General features: G+C 37.2%; 1 protein-coding gene across 2 annotated transcripts in view; it reads left to right on the forward strand.

Annotated features, from left to right (window-relative positions):
- Positions 1 to 19367, forward strand: part of UTRN (utrophin) — a 581550-nt gene that overhangs the window by 479679 nt on the left and 82504 nt on the right. For both annotated transcript variants that reach the window (XM_025381643.1, XM_025381644.1), the window contains exons 58-60: positions 433 to 493; positions 14754 to 14815; positions 17131 to 17205. In XM_025381643.1, the coding sequence (XP_025237428.1) occupies positions 433 to 493; positions 14754 to 14815; positions 17131 to 17205 (198 nt within the window). The remainder of the gene's footprint in view (positions 1 to 432; positions 494 to 14753; positions 14816 to 17130; positions 17206 to 19367) is intronic.

Here is a 19367-nt window from a genome sequence, read left to right on the forward strand (position 1 = left end):
ATGATGCAAAGTAAAGAATGTTATTAGTCATCTGGAAAATTCAGTCTTCAAAAATCTCATTTTTAATCTGGATATACCAGGTAAAATTAATTTTGGTTTTATCAAAAATATATATGGAGTACAGTTTCCAGATGGCACTAAGGTTTAAACTGTAGTATTTATAAACAACACCATTTGAAAATTTAAAAGTATTTTTATCAACAGGTTAAATTAGTTGGCATTAGACCTTGAACCTGTATTGTTTCTTGTTTTATTCAAATGAATCCTTAAAGCCATTTTTTGTTTGGCCCAGTGGATCTCATAATTATAGGAATCCAGCTCAGAAACCAGAGCAGTTCATTGAATTTGCTATAAAATGTTCAGTTGTTTTGCATTAAGGTGTAAGGCTTTTTGGTTTCCAGCGTTTCCAATAATCTCCCTTTGTTTCCTCAGCATCAGTCCAGCTGCCGTGGCAAAGATCCATTTCACATAATAAAGTGCCCTATTACATCAAGTAAGTTGATTTTAATTCTCCCTTATAATACCAAGAAAATCATGTTTTATTGATAACTTAAGAGGCTTCTCCCCCCGTAACTTTTAAAAATGGAATTCAGTCCTGTTATCTGAAGGAAACTATGATATATTTAATGTTAAAAAGAAACTAGTTTTAACATGATAATTATATTTTTCATTTATTAGGTTAGGGATATAGGTGTGTTTAGCTGATATATTTTAAAGTAGAGATTAAAATATTTGGAGACAAACAATAAGCTATGATGGCTCTACTGTACTCCAGCCTGGGCAACAGAGTAAGATCCAGTCTCTAAAAAATTAAAAAAAAAAAAAAAATTGGAGAAAATGACAGAATTTCAAAATACTCTTGACACAATGATATTTGCCAAACTGTGCAAATTCTAAACCATTTTTCCTCCTCCAAGAAAATCCATATAAAAATGTCTTATACTCTTCTTATTTTATTCCACCAGTAGGAAATAATGATTTATCATGAAAAAGTTAAATATTGTCAAGTTTTTCTTTGTCTTATAGAAGTTATCTGCATTATTAGCATAGGCTCATCATTCTTTGATTTTGTTGTCCAGTTAGTTTCTCCTTCTTGCACACAGTTTCTTCTTCTTATATGACATTTTATAAGTTTTGTATAATTTACACAGGCTCTTAGTAGGCCTTGATCCTTGGCTTAGGGCTATATATTGTCATGGAACAGAATGATAAAATACTACTTCTGCAGTCTCTTGTAGTGTAACTTAGTAAAGATATTAATTTACAGTGTGCTCTAGTGATGAGTCATAGTTCACCCTATTTTATGTGTCAAATGAACAGCATCAGAATCATGACAACACTTACTTATTGTCAGGAGACAGCTCTGTCTCAGGTTAGCTGTGTGACCTCAGGTAAGTCAGATGAAGATCTCTGGGCCAAGTTTCCTTTATATCATTTCTAACATGGAGTGTGGAATCTCCAAAATCTATGCAAATGCTAATAATCTGCTCTTCCAATATACTTCCTGAAAACGTTGTGTGAAGTCCATGTTAGTGAAATAGTCTTTTCTTAATAATTTTTTATTTCAGTCTGAGATGTAAGCTCAGAGTAAAAAACAGGTTTGCCTAATATATAATAAGTATAATAAGCAATATATATTATATTATCTTATGGGAGTTTAATATTTTTATCAGTGTATAACCTACAATGCACTGAGTTGTGAACTGAGTTGAGAACAAGGTATTGAAGCAATTGATTGGTGTCAAATTTGCCCACGTAAGAATGGGAAGAGGTCAGACGCTGGATAAGTTGGCATGTCTCTAGTGAAAGAAGATGTGATTATCTAACTGAAAACATTTAAAACTGTTTATATTTTTATTGTACATTATAACAATAATAATAGTAATAGTATTAGAGAACTTTAATTCGCTTGGGTGAATATTGACTTGAATTTAGTATTACAAATTTAGATATAAATCTGATGTACTGTGGTAGACAAAATAATAACTGCTCCCAACCCCCAAAAGATGCCTGCATCCTAATCCCTGGTACCTGTGAAAATATTCGGTTACATAGCAAGGGAGAATTAAGGTCGTAAATGGAATTAAGGTTGCAAATCAACTGACCTTTAATTAGGGAGATTATTCTGGATTATCCTGATGGGTTTAATGTAATCCCAGTGGCCTTTAAGAGTGGCAGAGGAGACAAAGAGAGATTTGAGGATGCTAGCTACTAGCTTGGAAGGTAAAGGAAGCGGACATGATCCTTAAATGCAGGCAACTTCTAGAATCTGGAAAAGGCAAAGAAATGAGATTCTCTCTTAGAACCTCCAGAGAAGGAATACAGCCCTACCAACTTTGATTTTATCCCAGGGAGACTTTTTTGTAGCAGCAATAGAAAATTAATGCATGTACTATACAAAACTCAAGAAGGTCATGCAAATTAATTGAAATTAATTACTTATTGAATTGACTTAGAATCCTTTATCATCTGATTTTTTAAAAATGCAAACTGGATCTAGTATATGGATTTTACTAGATAAAGAAAATATTAAATCTCTTGCTTTATGTTTCTATCATGATTATCTGTGTGGTTTGGCACTTTTAAAGTCCATCCTTAATTTTAGCTCTTTTTTAAAAATGAATTTCCGTATGTTCAGGTTAATTATATACGACTGAGAATTAAATTGTCTAAATCAGAATTTCTCTAGTTCAAAATGTTTATAATTTTGGAAGGCTCTAATAGGATTGTGTTCTTGTTCTTATGGGGCAGAGTTCTTATGGGGCAGATTGGCAGAGTAAAAGTTAGCTTTACCTGGCTTCCCATTGGCTAGAGCACTATTACCAGCTCTGGAAAATAGATATAATATAATGATGGCCAGTATTTTAAATAATAACGTTTAGGACTGTAGCAATCTAAAAAATCTTCTCCATCACCAGTAAAAGATTGGATTGTTTAAAATATATGTAGTTTTAGTGTTAAATGTCTTTTAAGTCTTTCAAATTTTTAGAAATGTGCCCATTTGTATATAGCAATTTCCCGTTTTCACAAAACTTGTTTAACCAGGATCTTTCATTGTGTAATTTAACAGTTTATTTCCTCATGAAGAAGGAACATCAAATTCTGAAGGTAGAGTTATAAAAGCCAGTATTTATGTGTGAAGAATTGTTATGAAAACAAAGTTTAATTCCCAAATTAATAACCAAGAAAACGGTGAATGAAAAAGCTTTTAATATACACTTCCCTTTGCATGGCTTCAAAAGTAGAAGAAAAATGTTTAAAACAAATTTCGCATGATTGCCATGCAAGGAGAATTCCCTGGGGCAAATTTAGAATGTTTATGGCCAACAAAAAATAATATTCAGGTAGAAATATTCAATGTTTTCGATGTTTAAGTATATCATCTATGTATTCACTGTTAAAATATGGCCAGAAAGTTGAAAGGAGACTAGGAAGGACAAATTATTTTTATGTCATATTTTAATTTTATAGATCACTTAAAACCCACTTTGATGGCTTCCCACTGCATTTCTGTCTCTCTAGGTACCTTATTAATATTTTGAAGTGCACTACGGTGGCTCTATGACTCATGTGTGTAGAAAATGATAGAATATAAATCTGAACTGAGTCTATATAGTGTAAATCCCTCTATTCATTAATATCTTAAGTTAAAACTAGTCTATATAATATAAATCCCTCAATTTATTAATATCTTAAGTTAAAAACTATATAGTATAAATCCCTCTATTTGTTTTGTTGTTGTTGTTGTTGTTGTTGTTGTTTTTTGAGACGGAGTCTCGCCCTGTCGCCCAGGTTAGAGTGCAGTGGCCGGATCTCAGCTCACTGCAAGCTCCGCCTCCCGGGTTTACGCTATTCTCCTGCCTCAGCCTCCCGAGTAGCTGGGACTACAGGCGCCCGCCACCTCGCCCGGCTAGTTTTTTGTATTTTTTAGTAGAGACGGGGTTTCACCGTGTTAGCCAGGATGGTCTCGATCTCCTGACCTCGTCATCCGCCCGTCTCAGCCTCCCAAAGTGCTGGGATTACAGGCTTGAGCCACCGCGCCCGGCCCTCTATTTGTTAATATCCTGAGTTAATACTAACATTCGAAAATTTTATTTGCTGCCTCTAAGGTAGACTTTCTGAAACCGATCTAGTGATTTCTTTTCTCTTAGTATAGTGCAATGAGAGCTCATTGTATTCAGGGTTTAAGAACATTTAAAATGGGGCTGGGTGCAGTGGCTCATGCTTATAATCCTAATGCTTGGGAGGCCGAAGCAGGTGGATTGCTTGCCTCCAGGAGTTCGAGACCAGCCTGAGCAACATGACAAAACCCTATCTCTACAAAAAATTAGTGGAGCATGGTAACATGCACCTATAGTCCCAGCTACTCAGGAGGCTGAGGTGGGCGGATCACTTGAGCCCAGGAAGTCAAGACTGCAGTGAGCCATGATCACACCACTGCACTACAGTATGGGCGACAGAGTGAAACTCTGTCTCCTTTAAAAAAAAAAAAAAAAAAAAGACAGAGGAAAAGAAAATTTAAAATGGTTCTTGCTGCCTTCACAATATACGATAATCTGCCGTAAAAGCCAGATCTCTCTCATTGTAAATTTTTGGTTATGTATTTTGCACAAGTTGTTCATTTTCTCAGCTAAAAGTTAACTTCCAGGGAGTATGAGGGATAAGAGGAATGAAAGCTTTGGGTTTGGCTGAACTTTCTTAATGCATCACATTAATCATGTAAAATTCACCACTTCTCAGTTTGCCAGAGAAATAATGTAACATATAATAATAATAAATATTTGCTGTGGGAAATAATAATGATCATTGTAATAAATTACATTTTTGAACAGTCATTTGCCAGGTGCTGTGCTGAATCTTGTGCATAGATGATCACTTTTAATTCTCTCATTAGCCAAGTGAAGTATAGGTACTATAATTACCCGCATTTATGGATAAGGCTTAATGAATTATCAATAACTGCATTAAAAGTAGTTAATAAGAACACTTACAGCTTGCTTGAGATTACATAGCCGGTAAGTAGAAGAGCTAGTGTTCAAACCCAGGGATTGTCTACAGCTCCTGAACTCCTGATCACTATGCGGTGCTGTGTCCTGGCCCCAATATTAGTTGAGTCAGAGGATCGAAGTTTTTAGTCCCATGGAAACTTTGAACAGGATGAAGCATTATATTTAGGAAGGAGGATAGTAGTGGAGAAAGTATGAGCAAACATCTTTTCTTTCATACTGTAGACTGGTTACCATTTACTATACACCTCCTATGTGCCAGCAACTGCGCCCAGCCGTCCAAGGACAAAGCCCATGCTTTTTCCAGTACTCCACCCTGCCCTTGTGTAGGCTTTTCCATAAGCTAATTTCTACAGGAGGATCTATTTTCTAAATGTTTAAAGCAGTTTCACACTGTGGTCTGGTAATGGAGAAAGGTGCTTTTTCATAGATAGGAAGATGTCATTCCCACAGTCCTTGCCAGTTGGACATTGAGAGGAGCTCTGAGGTGGGGAAACATATTCTTTGGCCTTCCTCTATCTTTCCCCATTCACATGGTCCAAAGATTTCTGTCAATGGGTAGATTTAAGTATCTGTGGGTAAGATGGCCAACAAAGCTGGCTTGTAAGTCCTAAGGGACTTGAAACACAGATGGTTCTCTATACGTCTGGCCTGTTGGTAAGTCGCAGTATTTAACAGAATTTAGTAAGGCATAGTTAGGAAATAAGGTTTTCCTTTTTCCTTATGACATCTTCTCTAAAGCCTGAGTTGTTGACTTTTCAGTAAGCCTTTAGTTTTGCTAAGGTTGACTATTCTGTTCTTGTGACAAGGTGTCACCATCACAATTTAACAATTCTATAGCTCGATTTTTCCCACTGGAGTCTGAACTGCGCACATTAATTCTTCATAGAACCCTAAATACAATGTACAATATCACACAACACACAGCTTTCATTATGAACATATTAGTAACCTCTGGTTATATATACCATGCATGTCACATTTTCTAAAACTGACATTCCTCAATATTGCAAAATATAACCAGCATAAACTTGTCTATATCTATAAAATTCGCAGTCTTACATTTCTTTCCCTTGTTCTAACTCCCTCTTTGAGAGGATCCAAATGAAGATTATCCTCAATTTATTACATCTCTCTTTTTACTTTTATTTTCTATTCTTGTGTCCATTATTGATAATCCTGCAAAGCTCTTTTAGACCCCCTCTCATTTCCCAAGGCCACCCTCTACCTGCCCTAATCCTTCAGTAACTGAAAGGAAATGAAGTTTGTAATAGTTGTAAAATCTTGGGGAGCGAGTAGTTGATCTTTATCGCAGTCATACAGTTCATTTGTGTAGATTATATAAACTTGTCTTGGCTGAACTACACATACCGTCTAGAGGAGAGAATTCATGCATATTTCTTTAGAAGAAGTGTGTACCAGCTTAGGCAATACAGGAGAAATAGTCCTTCCCTAAAGAAGGGCAGAGAGGAGTATCAGCAAGGCAATCTCCAAATATTCAACCTAATAGGAAAATGAAAGCTAACAAAGTATGTGTAACAGCAACTGCAAAGAATTAACATAAAGCATTTTATCATTAAAGGTTATAGAAAACTTATCCCAGAACAGAATAAACCCATAACAAAGGTATAATTAACAATGAAAAAATAGACATAGCTCTCTCCAAAAGGGTCCCTACAGCAGTCTTTATTTCTGCCTTCCCTCTTCAGTGAAGATGAGGGATGGTATCTTTTCGGTTCCAGTTTTTTAAGTGAAGAACTGTTGGGCCACACTTTGAATCTCTTTCCAGAAGTGGAGCTTGTGGTTTTGGTGTTAATGATAAAGAAATAAATGAAATAGAAGCATAAGAAAAATGTACTGGAGAGTCTGTTTTTCTAATAGTCTGTGACTCTGTTTTTATTGAAAATAAGTATTTAAAACTCACTGGGCCAACTCTGCTGATGGAGAGGTAAGAACAAAATTGATCTATGAAAGAATGTAAGTACCTTAGGATCACTAAAGTCCTGGGCTTGGAGGGGCTTCAGATAAATGAGCATAAGCATACCTTGGCTAACTAAAAATCCTAACAGCAGAAAGCCTGCCCTGCAGCAGCCAGCAAACCATCACTGCGAAGAAATCTTATGTATTACTGGTGTCCTAGTTAATTGAGGTAATTTAGGTGGAATTGACATTGTCTTTGAGAGACATTAGGTAGTTCAGGACTTAAAATATCACCTTCACTGCCATTAATCTACATATTGTTGGGCCATGGAGTAGTATTTTGGCTTGGAATCTTCTAGATTACCCAACTCTATTGCATTATAATGGCACCATCAGCTTTACTGGGCAATTTGATTTTTAGGGTAAGGGATACAGTTAGTAGAGTTCTACCATACAATCTAGGTAGGATCACTGTGGGGCTATTCAGAGAGGGAAAAAAATACCTATACTCTATAAAGATTAAATTTTTAAAACTGCCATTGCAATTAGCAAAAGTACAGAAGTAATAATGTTTAAAATTGTAAAATAAATAGAAATATGCTGATTATAAAGTAAAATAATACAGTAAAAGATTTCATATAACCATATAGAAAAAATTAGAAGTAATGAATCCCTGCTTTTAAAAATACATAAAAGAAAGAGATAAAGTAGTAATTTATCTTGAAATAAAAAGCTAAAAGCTACAAATCCAGCTTTTAAAAGCAAACTTAAAGGATACAGTGATCCCCTCAACTGTTGTGGGAACATAGTCCTGGTGTTAACACCTTCAGATGGGGGCATGCAAGGCTCCCCAGGGCCAGTGCAACAACCAGTGACCTACAGGAATTTGGCTGATGGTCTGAATCTCCCCAGTTTGAGAGTCAGGGAGATGAGGGTAGGGTTGGGTGGGAGGTGGGGTTCCCTATGAATTCTGGGCTCATGTAGAAATATTATCAAGCTAGAGGCTCCCCTGGGTTTACTGAGTATTTGCATGTTTATATTTCTAGACAATCTAGTACCCTCAAGACAATTATCACCTATCCCTCCCTTCGCACATAGGCACATCAGTTTTGATCATTAATTCTACTACTTTATTTAAAAACAAACACAAATAAACTTTGCCTTATTGTTTTGTAACAATGGTTCTGTTAGTCATACATGCAATATTGACATCTTGTATTTTGGGGTGTATGATATGGTAGCTTATTTTTATATAGTCCTTTCCATGTTTGTATCTTTAAATCTACTCCTGAGTGTGAAATTATTTTAAGTGTTATTTGTTTAAGAGATAGGGTCTCACTCTATTGCCCAGGCCAGAGTGCAGTGGTGCAACCATGGCTTATTGGAGTTTTGTACTCCTGGCCTCAAGTAATCCTCCTGCCTCAGCCTCCTGAGTAGCTGGGACTACAGGTACATGCCACCAGGCCCAGCTAATTGGATTTTTTTTTAGAGATGGAGTCTTGCTATGTTGCCCAGGCTGGTCTCAAACTCCTGACCTGAAACAGTCCTCCTGCCTTGGCCTCCCAAATGCTGGGATTACAGGCATAAGCCACTGTGCCCAGCCTAAATGCCTTTTATAGTCAAATCCTACAGAATTATTCATTATTTACAATGTTGTCTTCCTGCCTCCTGTCTTCATTATCATGAGATACTAATGGCATTTTTAAGGAACACTCTAAACTTTTACAGTACCTATTATCAAGTGGGACCATATATCTTATTTGAATTTTGACAGAATGGTTTTTTTTTTTTTCTTGAAATCCTGACCTCCACACTTCTTAACTTTTCTCTTAAGTTAATTTTTTGTTTCTAAAAGTATATGGATTTCCTGCCTTTAAAAGCTTAGAGGACTGTAGACAGTGTTTGTGAGTGGATGAGGAAGTTGAATATAACCTGAGGAATGTATAAGTTACTCCTACAGCTTTCTCACCCATTACCTCCATCCTCTCCCCAGGGGCTTTTCCACACAGGCACACATACCCACACCCAAACCCACACCCACACACAAGCACATGCACAGAGTGAGAATCGATGTTATTGATGAGGGTACTCCACATTCTTCCTATGTTCTAGTCTTGGGTGAAACAAGGACTGAAAAGATTGTAAATTCCAAAGTAAGTATACCACCTCTCAGATCTTTAAGAAGGTGTTACTCAAATAAATGATGTCATATCAGATTGCCAACATTTGTTTTCACTCTTCATACTTTAGGCAGCTGAATGCAAAATTGATTAGTTGGGAGCTCATGCCTGATTGCTGTGTATATCTAACTTCTATAAGTGTACATAAAGTAGATGTTAACAGAACCTGTATTTTGCTTGTGTCAACTTCCTTTTCTGGAGACTTCTGGTTTTCTCATAGCACCTCCCACCTTCTAATACACTATATAACTTATTTACAGTGTTTCTCGTCTCTTATTTTTCCCCATCTTGAGGCATGGCCACTCCACTTGGCACCATGGAGTTCATAGCTAATATTTGTAGGACCAGTTTGAATGCAGGAGAAAAGATAGAAGCCAAACAGAAGTGGCTTGAGTGGTGAATGGGACACGAGGAAGTAGATCTGATACACTACTCATTGGTGAATTTTTTTCTGTGAAGGAGAGAAAAAAGGTGATAACTAGCAGAAAATGTAGATTTGAGGTGGGTGTGTGTGTGCGAGTGTGCGTGTGTGTGTTTGTGTGTTTAAGGATGGCACGTTGTAAACATTTATATTCTACAAAGGATAGTCTTCTTGAAAGAGGGGTTGACAGTGCAGCATAAGAAATTTTTAAGAAATCGTTGGGAAGAATTGGCCTTTAGTAAGAAGGGGGACAATTTCTCAGTTAAAGGGGGGAGAGGTTGACAACCTGGCAGATGGAGGGAGGTTTCCTGAGTTGGTGGAGAGAGAAAAGAGTCCTCATCTAGTGGTATTTAGGTTTTCAATGAAGCGTGAGATAAAGTGAAGGCAGAGAAAGAAACCAGTTTGGGGAGAGAGATAGCAGTAGTGAATTTCTGTTTTGGAGTTTGGGAAGGCAAGTTTATTAGGGAATGTAGTGCAGTTGCCAGGAGTTGGACATTTGAGGTTTGAAATCACATATTTAAAGTAAAACAAGTCTGTCTGTTGAGTGATTTTCTCCAGTTGTTTTTATCCACAGCTGCTCAGGTCCAGAGTAGGCAAGTAATTGAGCTGATCCAGGCTTGGCAAGGGGTGAGAGAGAAGCAAGGGAGATGAAGTTATTTGTAATGATTCTAATGATAGACCATGGACTCAAATTTGGACAGATTCATCAAGAAATATTTTAAAACCTTAATTATGCAAATATACTTCCATATCAAGAGTCTAGGCTTAAAATGAGACTATCTCTTTAAATCCTGTTTCTATTACTTACTATAGGACCTCAGGCAAGTTATCTAAGCACTCTCTGCCCTAGTTTTTTTCATCTGTGAGATGGAGACAGTATTGTCACCCAAATCACAGAATTGTAATCCAAATTGAATTTACACATAGAAAAAGTTTATCCAAAAAATTTTACTTGGTACAAATTGAGCACTCAAATAGCATGTTATTACTGTGATTAATATAATACATCCTGACCTAGTATGTTATATTTTACTTTGCACAGCAAAGAAGAAATACTTTTCTTTCTGTGATTGTCTTATCTCAGGGCAATGTACATAGTTCTTGTCCCCACATTTGTATTTTTACTTAACTCATCTTTAGTTTTGTTATGTTATATGCCTTTATAATTATAATTGGAATGGAATGATATATAGCAAACCTCACAAAATCCAGTTATAAGCATAAAATTGGATAGCTAGTAACAAGTATATTTGGTAAGTGTCAGTTTTTGGACAAGCAAGATGCCTTCTGATCATCCTTTAAGATTTCATGGAAAAATATCAGACCACTCTAATGAGGACAAATGGGTTTAAGAAGTATCTTCCCCAGAGCAGTCCTTTGCCCAGAAAGCAATATTTTACCAGTCTATCAAAAGTGCATGTCCTTTGCTGTTGGTTCATTGTGTTACATATTAGGCAGTATTGCAGCACAACTTTTTTTGTTTTATTTGTTGGTGCTACAATTTTATATTATTTGTATTTTACTTTCTGTGACTTATCAGTACACATTGTTATGAATAATAATAAGTGGAGGGATATACTAGGTCTTAACCTTATGGGCTTAATATTTTGATAAAGTCCATAAAATGCAGAGATTATATGTTATCCCAGCTGGGGCACTTCAGAGTAAGGGGGCACTTTTAATAGTTATACCAGGATGCTGATGTACAATTCCTGTATACAATCTAGTATAAAGCAGGATTTATGCTGCTTGAAGTATAGTTTTCAAAATAGGTAAAAAAATCTTGACTCTTTTATGAATACAAAAAGAGCATGTTTCATTTAACTCATAATAAGGGAACCAGTAAGAAGTTATAATAGGTTCCAAAGAGAATACAAAATGTCACCTATTTATAGTCAGATTAGGGATGCTAAAATGAGTTTACCTCTGGACGCAAAGCTGACAAACTGGTCAATATCCACAGGACAGTAATCAATTGCATTCCCCTGGGCACAATTTGCATTTATATGGACAGAAATCATTTGCATTACTATCTGTTTTCTTCAGTTTGCAGAGCTTAAAATAGCTCAAAGAGAATTTAAGCTTTACAGGATACCCACTGATTTTTTGCCCACAGCAAAGACCTTCACAATTTTTCCCTCCACAGGCAAAACTGGATGGCTGGCCAGCCTAGTTACATGTCACATGTTCTCACTATTGTTTGCTTCATGAGATTTTGTACTTAACTGTTAATTGCTACTTTGTTGGGTTTTTATTTTTTATTTTTTAAATTTTATTCTTGGATAGATTCCCATGGCTGTTGCCTTTTAAAAAGAGGATTTTTAGTAATAAAATTATAATTTTATTTTAGAGCTTATCAAGCTGCACAATATGAAGTCCCACTCCCTGTTCATATTTGAGATTAATTAGAACCCAAGCTGTTGTTATTTTGGGGTAAAATGCTACTATTCTGTTTTGGTTGCCTACTCTGGGAGAACTTCAGGCATTTTGGCAAGAGGAGCTGAGCTATCTGCAGCTGTTCAAATACTTTAAGCCTTTGGGTTCATTGTGGATTTTGCTTTAACCTTCTCCCCTGACTTTAAAAAAAACAAACAAACAAAAAAAACAAAAACAAAAACAGCAGCCAACTGCATCTCCTGTTTTTTATTTCTGTTGTTTGGTAAGCGGCAGTTATACTTTTGTAACCAGAGGCTGTATTTATTTTCTGTGTTGGCAGTTCTGCCTAATGAATCAACTGGTATTGAATTCACAAAGGGAGATGCCCGTTCCCTCCCTCCATCTGTTTGCCAAATGTGTGTGTTCCCCTCAGCTCTCAATAGTGGTTTCACTAAAAAGAGCCATTAGCAAGTGGTGTTCACCTTGAATTCTCAGTTCTCAGCCTGACTGAGAAATAGTGGTATTTTCCTCTTGTGATTATGTAGAGGCTGTGTGAGGTGAAGACCCACACCTGTAATTCCAGAGAAAGCGTATTTGTTGTTTAAGTGTAACGTCTGGCTCTACATGACCGATGGTTTTAGTTTGGTTCTTGAGCCTTGGTTTGCTCCTTCATGATGGGATATCTGTCTCTGGACAATACTGTTGTCATGGGGATTGAAATTCCCTGAAAGAGACGACAAGAGATCAATGAATCCTAGTAGGTTCTCTCAGACTGGGAGCCCATGATGCCTTACTGGAATTGCATTACCTCCTCAGCAAATCCTTCCATACTTGTTGGTGATAGGGAGGAAATTTTTCTGAGACTCTGCATTTCTGTAAAGCTCTGAGCCTAATGATGAATACCAAGAATTTATGTCAAACAACTTCAGTACCCACTCCATGGGCTTTGGAGCAATTTGGATAGTATCACTACCATCAAACCAAAAGGATGGAATGGTTTTGTTGGTGTTCGGTAGTGGACTATGAAGTATAAGTATTTGTCTCTGCATTGAAGTCAAGAATCTGGGTAGAGGAGCCAGACAACTTTCCAGCTCTTTCTAAGACAGATCTTCACATTGTAGTTATATTATTTTGTTTGAGATCTTGGAATTTCCAGGATACATACCCAGTTGCTAATATTTCCAGGATACATACCGAATTGCAAATACACACTTTAAATATTTTTCAAAGGTAAGTTTGAGTTATTTGGGGTTTTTGTTACCTGTGTGTATGTAACAGTGATGATGTTCTTTTCCCAGTGACATGCCCCAGTTTTTGATATATTACATAGGCTTAAAAACTAATTTCTCTTGAATTTGATTTTATGAATGTTGTAATATCACTGTCTTAGGTACTATGCTGGTTCATTTAACTTACTAAATAATTTTATAAGAACTAGGTGTCATTTAAGAAGTCTTTGGAGCACTATTATGTTATTAATATACACTGACCTAGATAAGGGGCAGTTAACTCTTTTTAAATGTAAGGCCACTGACCCACCAAAGTCATGAACTGTTTATCTAAGACACTTAATTGAAGCATTCCATTTATGTTTTAATCTCAGTTTATTACCCCAAAAGTTCCATCTAACGTATGAATTAGTTTGGAAATTTACAGAAACAGAGAAAGTATACAACTTGCTTTTAAAGTGAAGAACATGAGGAAAATAGTTTAATACATATAGAAAATAATAATACTGGTTAATGGGAGGAAGCTGAGAAGAGGAACACCGAGTCAAAGTGGCAAGAGACACTTGCCTGAGGGGAGCGGGGAATCCAGATACACATGAAGAGAAGAAAGGGTAGATTTGCGCAGAGGGCGGTTCGACTCAAGGTAGAAGAGGAGGGAGGCTCCATAGATTGTGGGATGATGTCATTCAGAGTTAAACTTGTTTCTGCAGCCTTTGGAAATATGACGAGACTTCTAAAGGGTAGTGACTCTCACAGCACTACTTCTGCTGTTGGAGGATTTGTTCTGAATGATATCTACATCTGCTTAACAGATATGGGTGTATTCTGGAGCCTGCATTGATCTGGCCACATCAAGTCAAGGCCCAAGGGTTCGTGACAGTCACATTTTATATCTAGGTTTTAATTTTTAGTTTCAATTCTGTTTGAAATAGGCAAAGCAAAAAATTTCATTTGTCTTTTCACAATGTAGTTGCTCAAATGAAATTTATTATTAAAAAATTTTATAAAAAACTTTTGTATAGAGAGATGAGGTCTCACTATGTTGCCCAGCTGGTGTCAAACTCCTGGGCTCCCATCTCAGGCTCCTAAAGTGTTGGGATTATAGATGTGAGGCACCACACCTAGCTAAAATTTATTATTAATTTTTTTTTTTTTGAGATAGTGTCTCACTCTGTCACCCAGGCTAGAGTGCAGTGAAAGGATCTTGGCTCACTGCAACCTCCACCTCCCAGGTTCAAGTGATTCTCATGCCTCGCCCTCCTGAGTAGCTGGGACTACAGGCAACCGCCACCGCACCTGGCTAATTCTTGTATTTTTAGTAGAGACAGGGTTTCATCAAGTTGGCCAGGCTTGTCTCAAACTCCTGACCTCAAGTGAGCCACCTGCCTTGGCCTCTCAAAGTACTGGGATTACAGGAAGAGCTACTGTCCCTGGCCGATGTTTCAAATATTAAGTATTAATTGGGCATTGGGTTTCTGGATGGTTCATAATGAGGGTAATTTTGCATGTATTTTTAAAAATTTGAAAAAAAAATCATTTCCACTTGGGTATTTCCTTTTTGGCCTTTATGATGTTTTTTGATCTTTTGTTTATTTTTACAATTTTACCTTTTTTTTTCCAGTCATCAAACACAGACCACCTGTTGGGACCATCCTAAAATGACCGAACTCTTTCAATCCCTTGGTAAGTGTTATTAATAGTAATTAATTAACCTAAACAACTGAGAACTGTGTATTCTTTTTCTTTTTTTCTTTTTCTTTTTGTTTTTTTGAGACAGAGTCTCACTCTGTTGCCCAGGCTGGAGTGCAGTGGTGTGATCTCGGCTCACTGCAACCTCTGCCTCCCGGATTCAAGCAATTCTCCTTTCTCAGCCTCCTGAGTAGCTGGGACCAGAGGCGCCTGCTGCCACACCTGGCTAATTTTTTGTATTTTAGTAGAGACACGATTTTAGCATGTTGCCCATGCTGGTCTCGAACTCCTGAGTTCAGGCAGTCCACCCCCCTCAGCCTCCCAAAGTGCTAGGATTACAGGCATGAACCACTGTGCCCGGCCGAGAACTGTATATTCTTAAATAGGAGCTAATCACCAGCTTTTCTTACATGGCATGTTAATGTTAAAAGAATCATGTCATTGACATTTAAAAGCAGTTAAACTTCTAAGGGCAATGCAATAAACAAGTATTGCCTTTCTTAGGAGAATTGTGTGGTTTGAAATCATGTGAGCCAAAAGGACTTGATTTACAGGGAGGAATGTAATTGTAGGTTTTACCTCCTTCGTATTGAGTCATCTTAACCTTCAGCTTTGCATGCAAAAATATATACATAAATATACAGTTACAATATAGCCAACTTCAATTCACTGCCTTAAATTTGCTTTTGGCTCACTTTTTATTTAGTACATGTCATCAACTTAGCTCACCTTGTTTAAATTTGTCTAAAATGTTAAAAGCTAAATTCATTTTTATACAAAAATGCAAGAAAACACAGATGAGAATTCCGATTTTGTTTTAATTTCTAGGGCAATGTGGCTTTCAACTTATTGTTTAACCTACTTCCTCTGTTTGGTTCAGTGGGTTTTTTTAAAGTTTTCTCTTTGGGTAGCTAAGGAGATGCTGGAGAGAAGAGCAGCACCTGAAGCCTCCCTCTCCTGTTTCAATAAAAGGGATGCCCCCTTTTTAATCTCTTCAAATATTGGGCTTCTGTGGGAGTTTTTATTTTGGTGGGTGAAGGGTCCTGCAAAAGTTGGACAAACAAAAGACATATCACTGGTTTGCTTAGCTTGTAAAACAAGGGGCAAATTTTGATGATACCTGAGTTTTCTTTTAACTCTACTAATCTCTGATACTCTGTCTTTAGGGGACGAAGAAAGAAATTGCAATATCTGTTGTTTCCAAAGGGTTGAGTATTGATTATAGGATCATTTTAACGAGATCTGCAAAAGGACAGAAAAACAAATCGATCAGGATGGGAGGAACATAGAATTAAGATGAGCTTCATGGATAGTGAGCTGGACAGTGTGGCTGGAAGAAAATGAAGTGTCCTTGGGGGAGATGCCCCTGGAGGAAAATCTCCTTTATTGGGAAAAAAAGGAAGGGCCCTCTGCCTACTGTGCAGTGCATTTAAGAAGCTGTGCTTTCTCTTCATTACCTTCCTCTTTTTCCTACCAATGAACTGAAAGGGGTGATACCTTTTCTCACCCATCATAAGGGTCATAGTGACACTCCTATAATAAAAGACAGGTCAACCAGAAAAGCACAAGAAATTTACTTAATCAAAGTTTTACCTGACATGAGAGCCTTCAGAAGACTCAAAGACAACAGGGAAAAGTATCTATTTTTACACTTAGATTGAGTGAGGAATGGATGACTGCTTTGAATTGTGATTGGATGAAAGGGTATAATTTAATGATAATAGACTGAGAAGGGAATTCCAGCAAGGCCTATCTGTTCAGATTCTTCTTGGCTTCTCCCTGCCACATATTCCTCTAGGGACAGGATATCTGTTGCAGGAGAATCTTCAGGAGAGAAGGGTGAAGGTCACAGTGAACTTGCTAGATTTTATGGCTTGCTTTGGGCAAGAGGAGTTCTAGTTTTTATGACCCACGTTGGGGAAGAGGAATTCTGATTTCTGTTTATCACTTTGGAAGGAGAAGAGGGGCAGGAGACAAGAGACCCAGAGGTCAGAGAGACCTTACTTCTGAGGCCTTTCAGTCTCCTTCATTTCAAAGTACTCAACTCACCATGTTCTGAGCCCTGACACCTGTTTGAAAATACTTTCTTAGAATTTTCTGTGTAGCACTGCTTTGAGATGTATCTCAATATGGTCCTTAAGATCATTTAATTTTTTTCTTGGATACATGTTGGGGAATTTGGGAGAAGACTTTTTATTTCAGGCAGACATAATATTTTTTCATCATCCAAAGTAACCAAATACATTCTTGGCATTCAATATATATTCAATAATAAGCCTATCTTCGAATTGTTCCTTTTTCTATTTCAGCTGACCTCAATAATGTACGTTTTTCTGCCTACCGTACAGCAATCAAAATCCGAAGACTACAAAAAGCGCTATGTTGTAAGTTATTCTACCAAAGTTAATCAATCTGTTACTTGAATTGCCTTTAAAACAAAAAAAAAAGAGAGAGAGAGAAAGATAAATGAAGAGGATGGAGTGTTTGCCGAGTTAATCTGGTTTTCAGTGTTCCTCACTCAAGGAGTTGGTTTTGTTTCTATAAATATTTTATTACTTGCCCCATCAGTGTGCAGTACTGAACACATGCCATTCTTACTTGGAGAACAAAATTAACCAAAACACAGGAGTAATGTAAAAAGCTTTTTCAAAAATTGTGCTGCCACCCAGTTTAAGAGGATTAAATCAAAGAAAGTATTAAGTCATGTGTTTTCAGTACCTTTTGCCCATTTGGAAGTGTAGAGTTCCATTTTGTCTCAATTTGTATGAGACAAATGTATATAAAGAAACACTAAAAAATCACATTCCTGATCTAAATTTGAACTGGCACCTTAACAAGTTAGATAAAAGGCTCTGTTTTCTTTTAAATATATCTTGAGACATTTAGTATTATCAATGCATTTTTCCTGTGGAGGATGTGTTCAGAGTGGAATTCTGTGACAGTCCTTTCATCAAAAGGATATTTTCCCCCCAAAATAACCTAAATTAAGTAGCAATGTGAATACTTAGCACATAGATTTATGCTACCTGGATTCTATTTGTGGTTGTAGTTCTAATGATTGAGTCTACCCTAGGCCTTGTCAGATAGTTGATATGGAAAGTGATATTTACCTATTCTTTTAAGATAGGGTAAATTGAAAAGTTCCAAATATTCTTGTTTGCTACCTTTTGTTAACTGTTAATATATGTCTAGGCAGTTCAGTGATGCTTTGAAAATTATGCTTTGAAAAATGATATGTTAGGGTTGAAAAATCTGCTCCTTGAAAGTCAACAGAAATTAGCAATAAATTTTAAGCTGGCTACATGAAGAGAGTTGAGGAAAGAGAGGTATAATGTCATTCAGAGAAAACAGCAATACAAAGCTTGAAAATAAGAAAAGCTTAAGCTATATATGGAAGAGAGGTCTACAGGGCTGAAAGACACCTCCAGATAAGTCTATGCAAGGAAGAATGAGATAACCTTGACTCTTGCATAATCCACAGAACCTCAAAGATAATTAGCAGGTTGTAGTAGTTGCAGCAAGTGTTGCAGAATTACCAGGACAAATGAAAGAAAGCCACCACCCTCTGGCTACTGATCAGTATGTTGAGTGAAAAGGGAATAGGAAGTAAATTATGAACACATAAAAGGGATGTTTGGTCTGCGCAGGAGTCCGTGGTGACGGCAGTTTTGAAAGAGGCTCAGCTGCACCTCCAGGATTCAGCTGATGGGTCTGGAAGTTCTTCTCAGGCCTGATGAGCTGTAAAATGGGGATAGATGACTCAGCCACAAAATTTCCATTGACAGAAGACTGCTTTGTGTCGTTATGAACATGGTCCCAGTTTTCAACAACACTTCTGGGTGGATAAACATATTAACACATTTAGTGTTTTCTTCTCTTGGTTGTTTGGGTTCCTAAAGAAAAAACCCCCCTCCTCAGCTCTTCCCCTCAAACCTGAGATGAACAGAAGGGACTCCTCCAACTTCTAAACTAAATTAGTAGTGACAAACAACTAAATGACAGTTAGAAAAGGGCTAGATTGTATTGGATTTCAAGTATATGAGGTGCTTTTTTCAGAGCCAACTGGCCTTCACTTTTCCCACTGCCTTCTCCCACTGCCCTCCAGCCAAGGCCTGTGGGCCACTCCTGGAGCTCACTAGTTTATTATTAATCTGCTTCTTCCTCTCCCTTCCTTTCCATTTACTAGAAATACCCTGACCCTTTCTCTGCAATGGCCTATAACCCTTTATTCCTCCCAAATACTGTTAAAGATTTACCTCTTTTGGAAACATTTATAAGCTAATTCTACCTGTCTCCATGGTTTTCCCAGTAGTTTATGATTGCCTGTAATAGCAGGTTCTCTCACCTTAGTGACAAGTGCTTGCCTTTGTGTGCTCGAATAATGTTAGGTGATTGCCCTGTCTCCACTGTGAACTACTTTCAGTCATGGCTGTCTCTCATTATGTGCAAATCCCCACCCAGCATAAGGCAGAGGGCAGTGTCATTGTTCATTCATTTGTTGGGCCCCAAGATTGTGCAGGAAATAAAACATTATAAAGGGACTTGA

Source organism: Theropithecus gelada, chromosome 4 (assembly GCF_003255815.1).
Source record: "Theropithecus gelada isolate Dixy chromosome 4, Tgel_1.0, whole genome shotgun sequence".
NCBI lineage: Eukaryota > Metazoa > Chordata > Mammalia > Primates > Cercopithecidae > Theropithecus > Theropithecus gelada.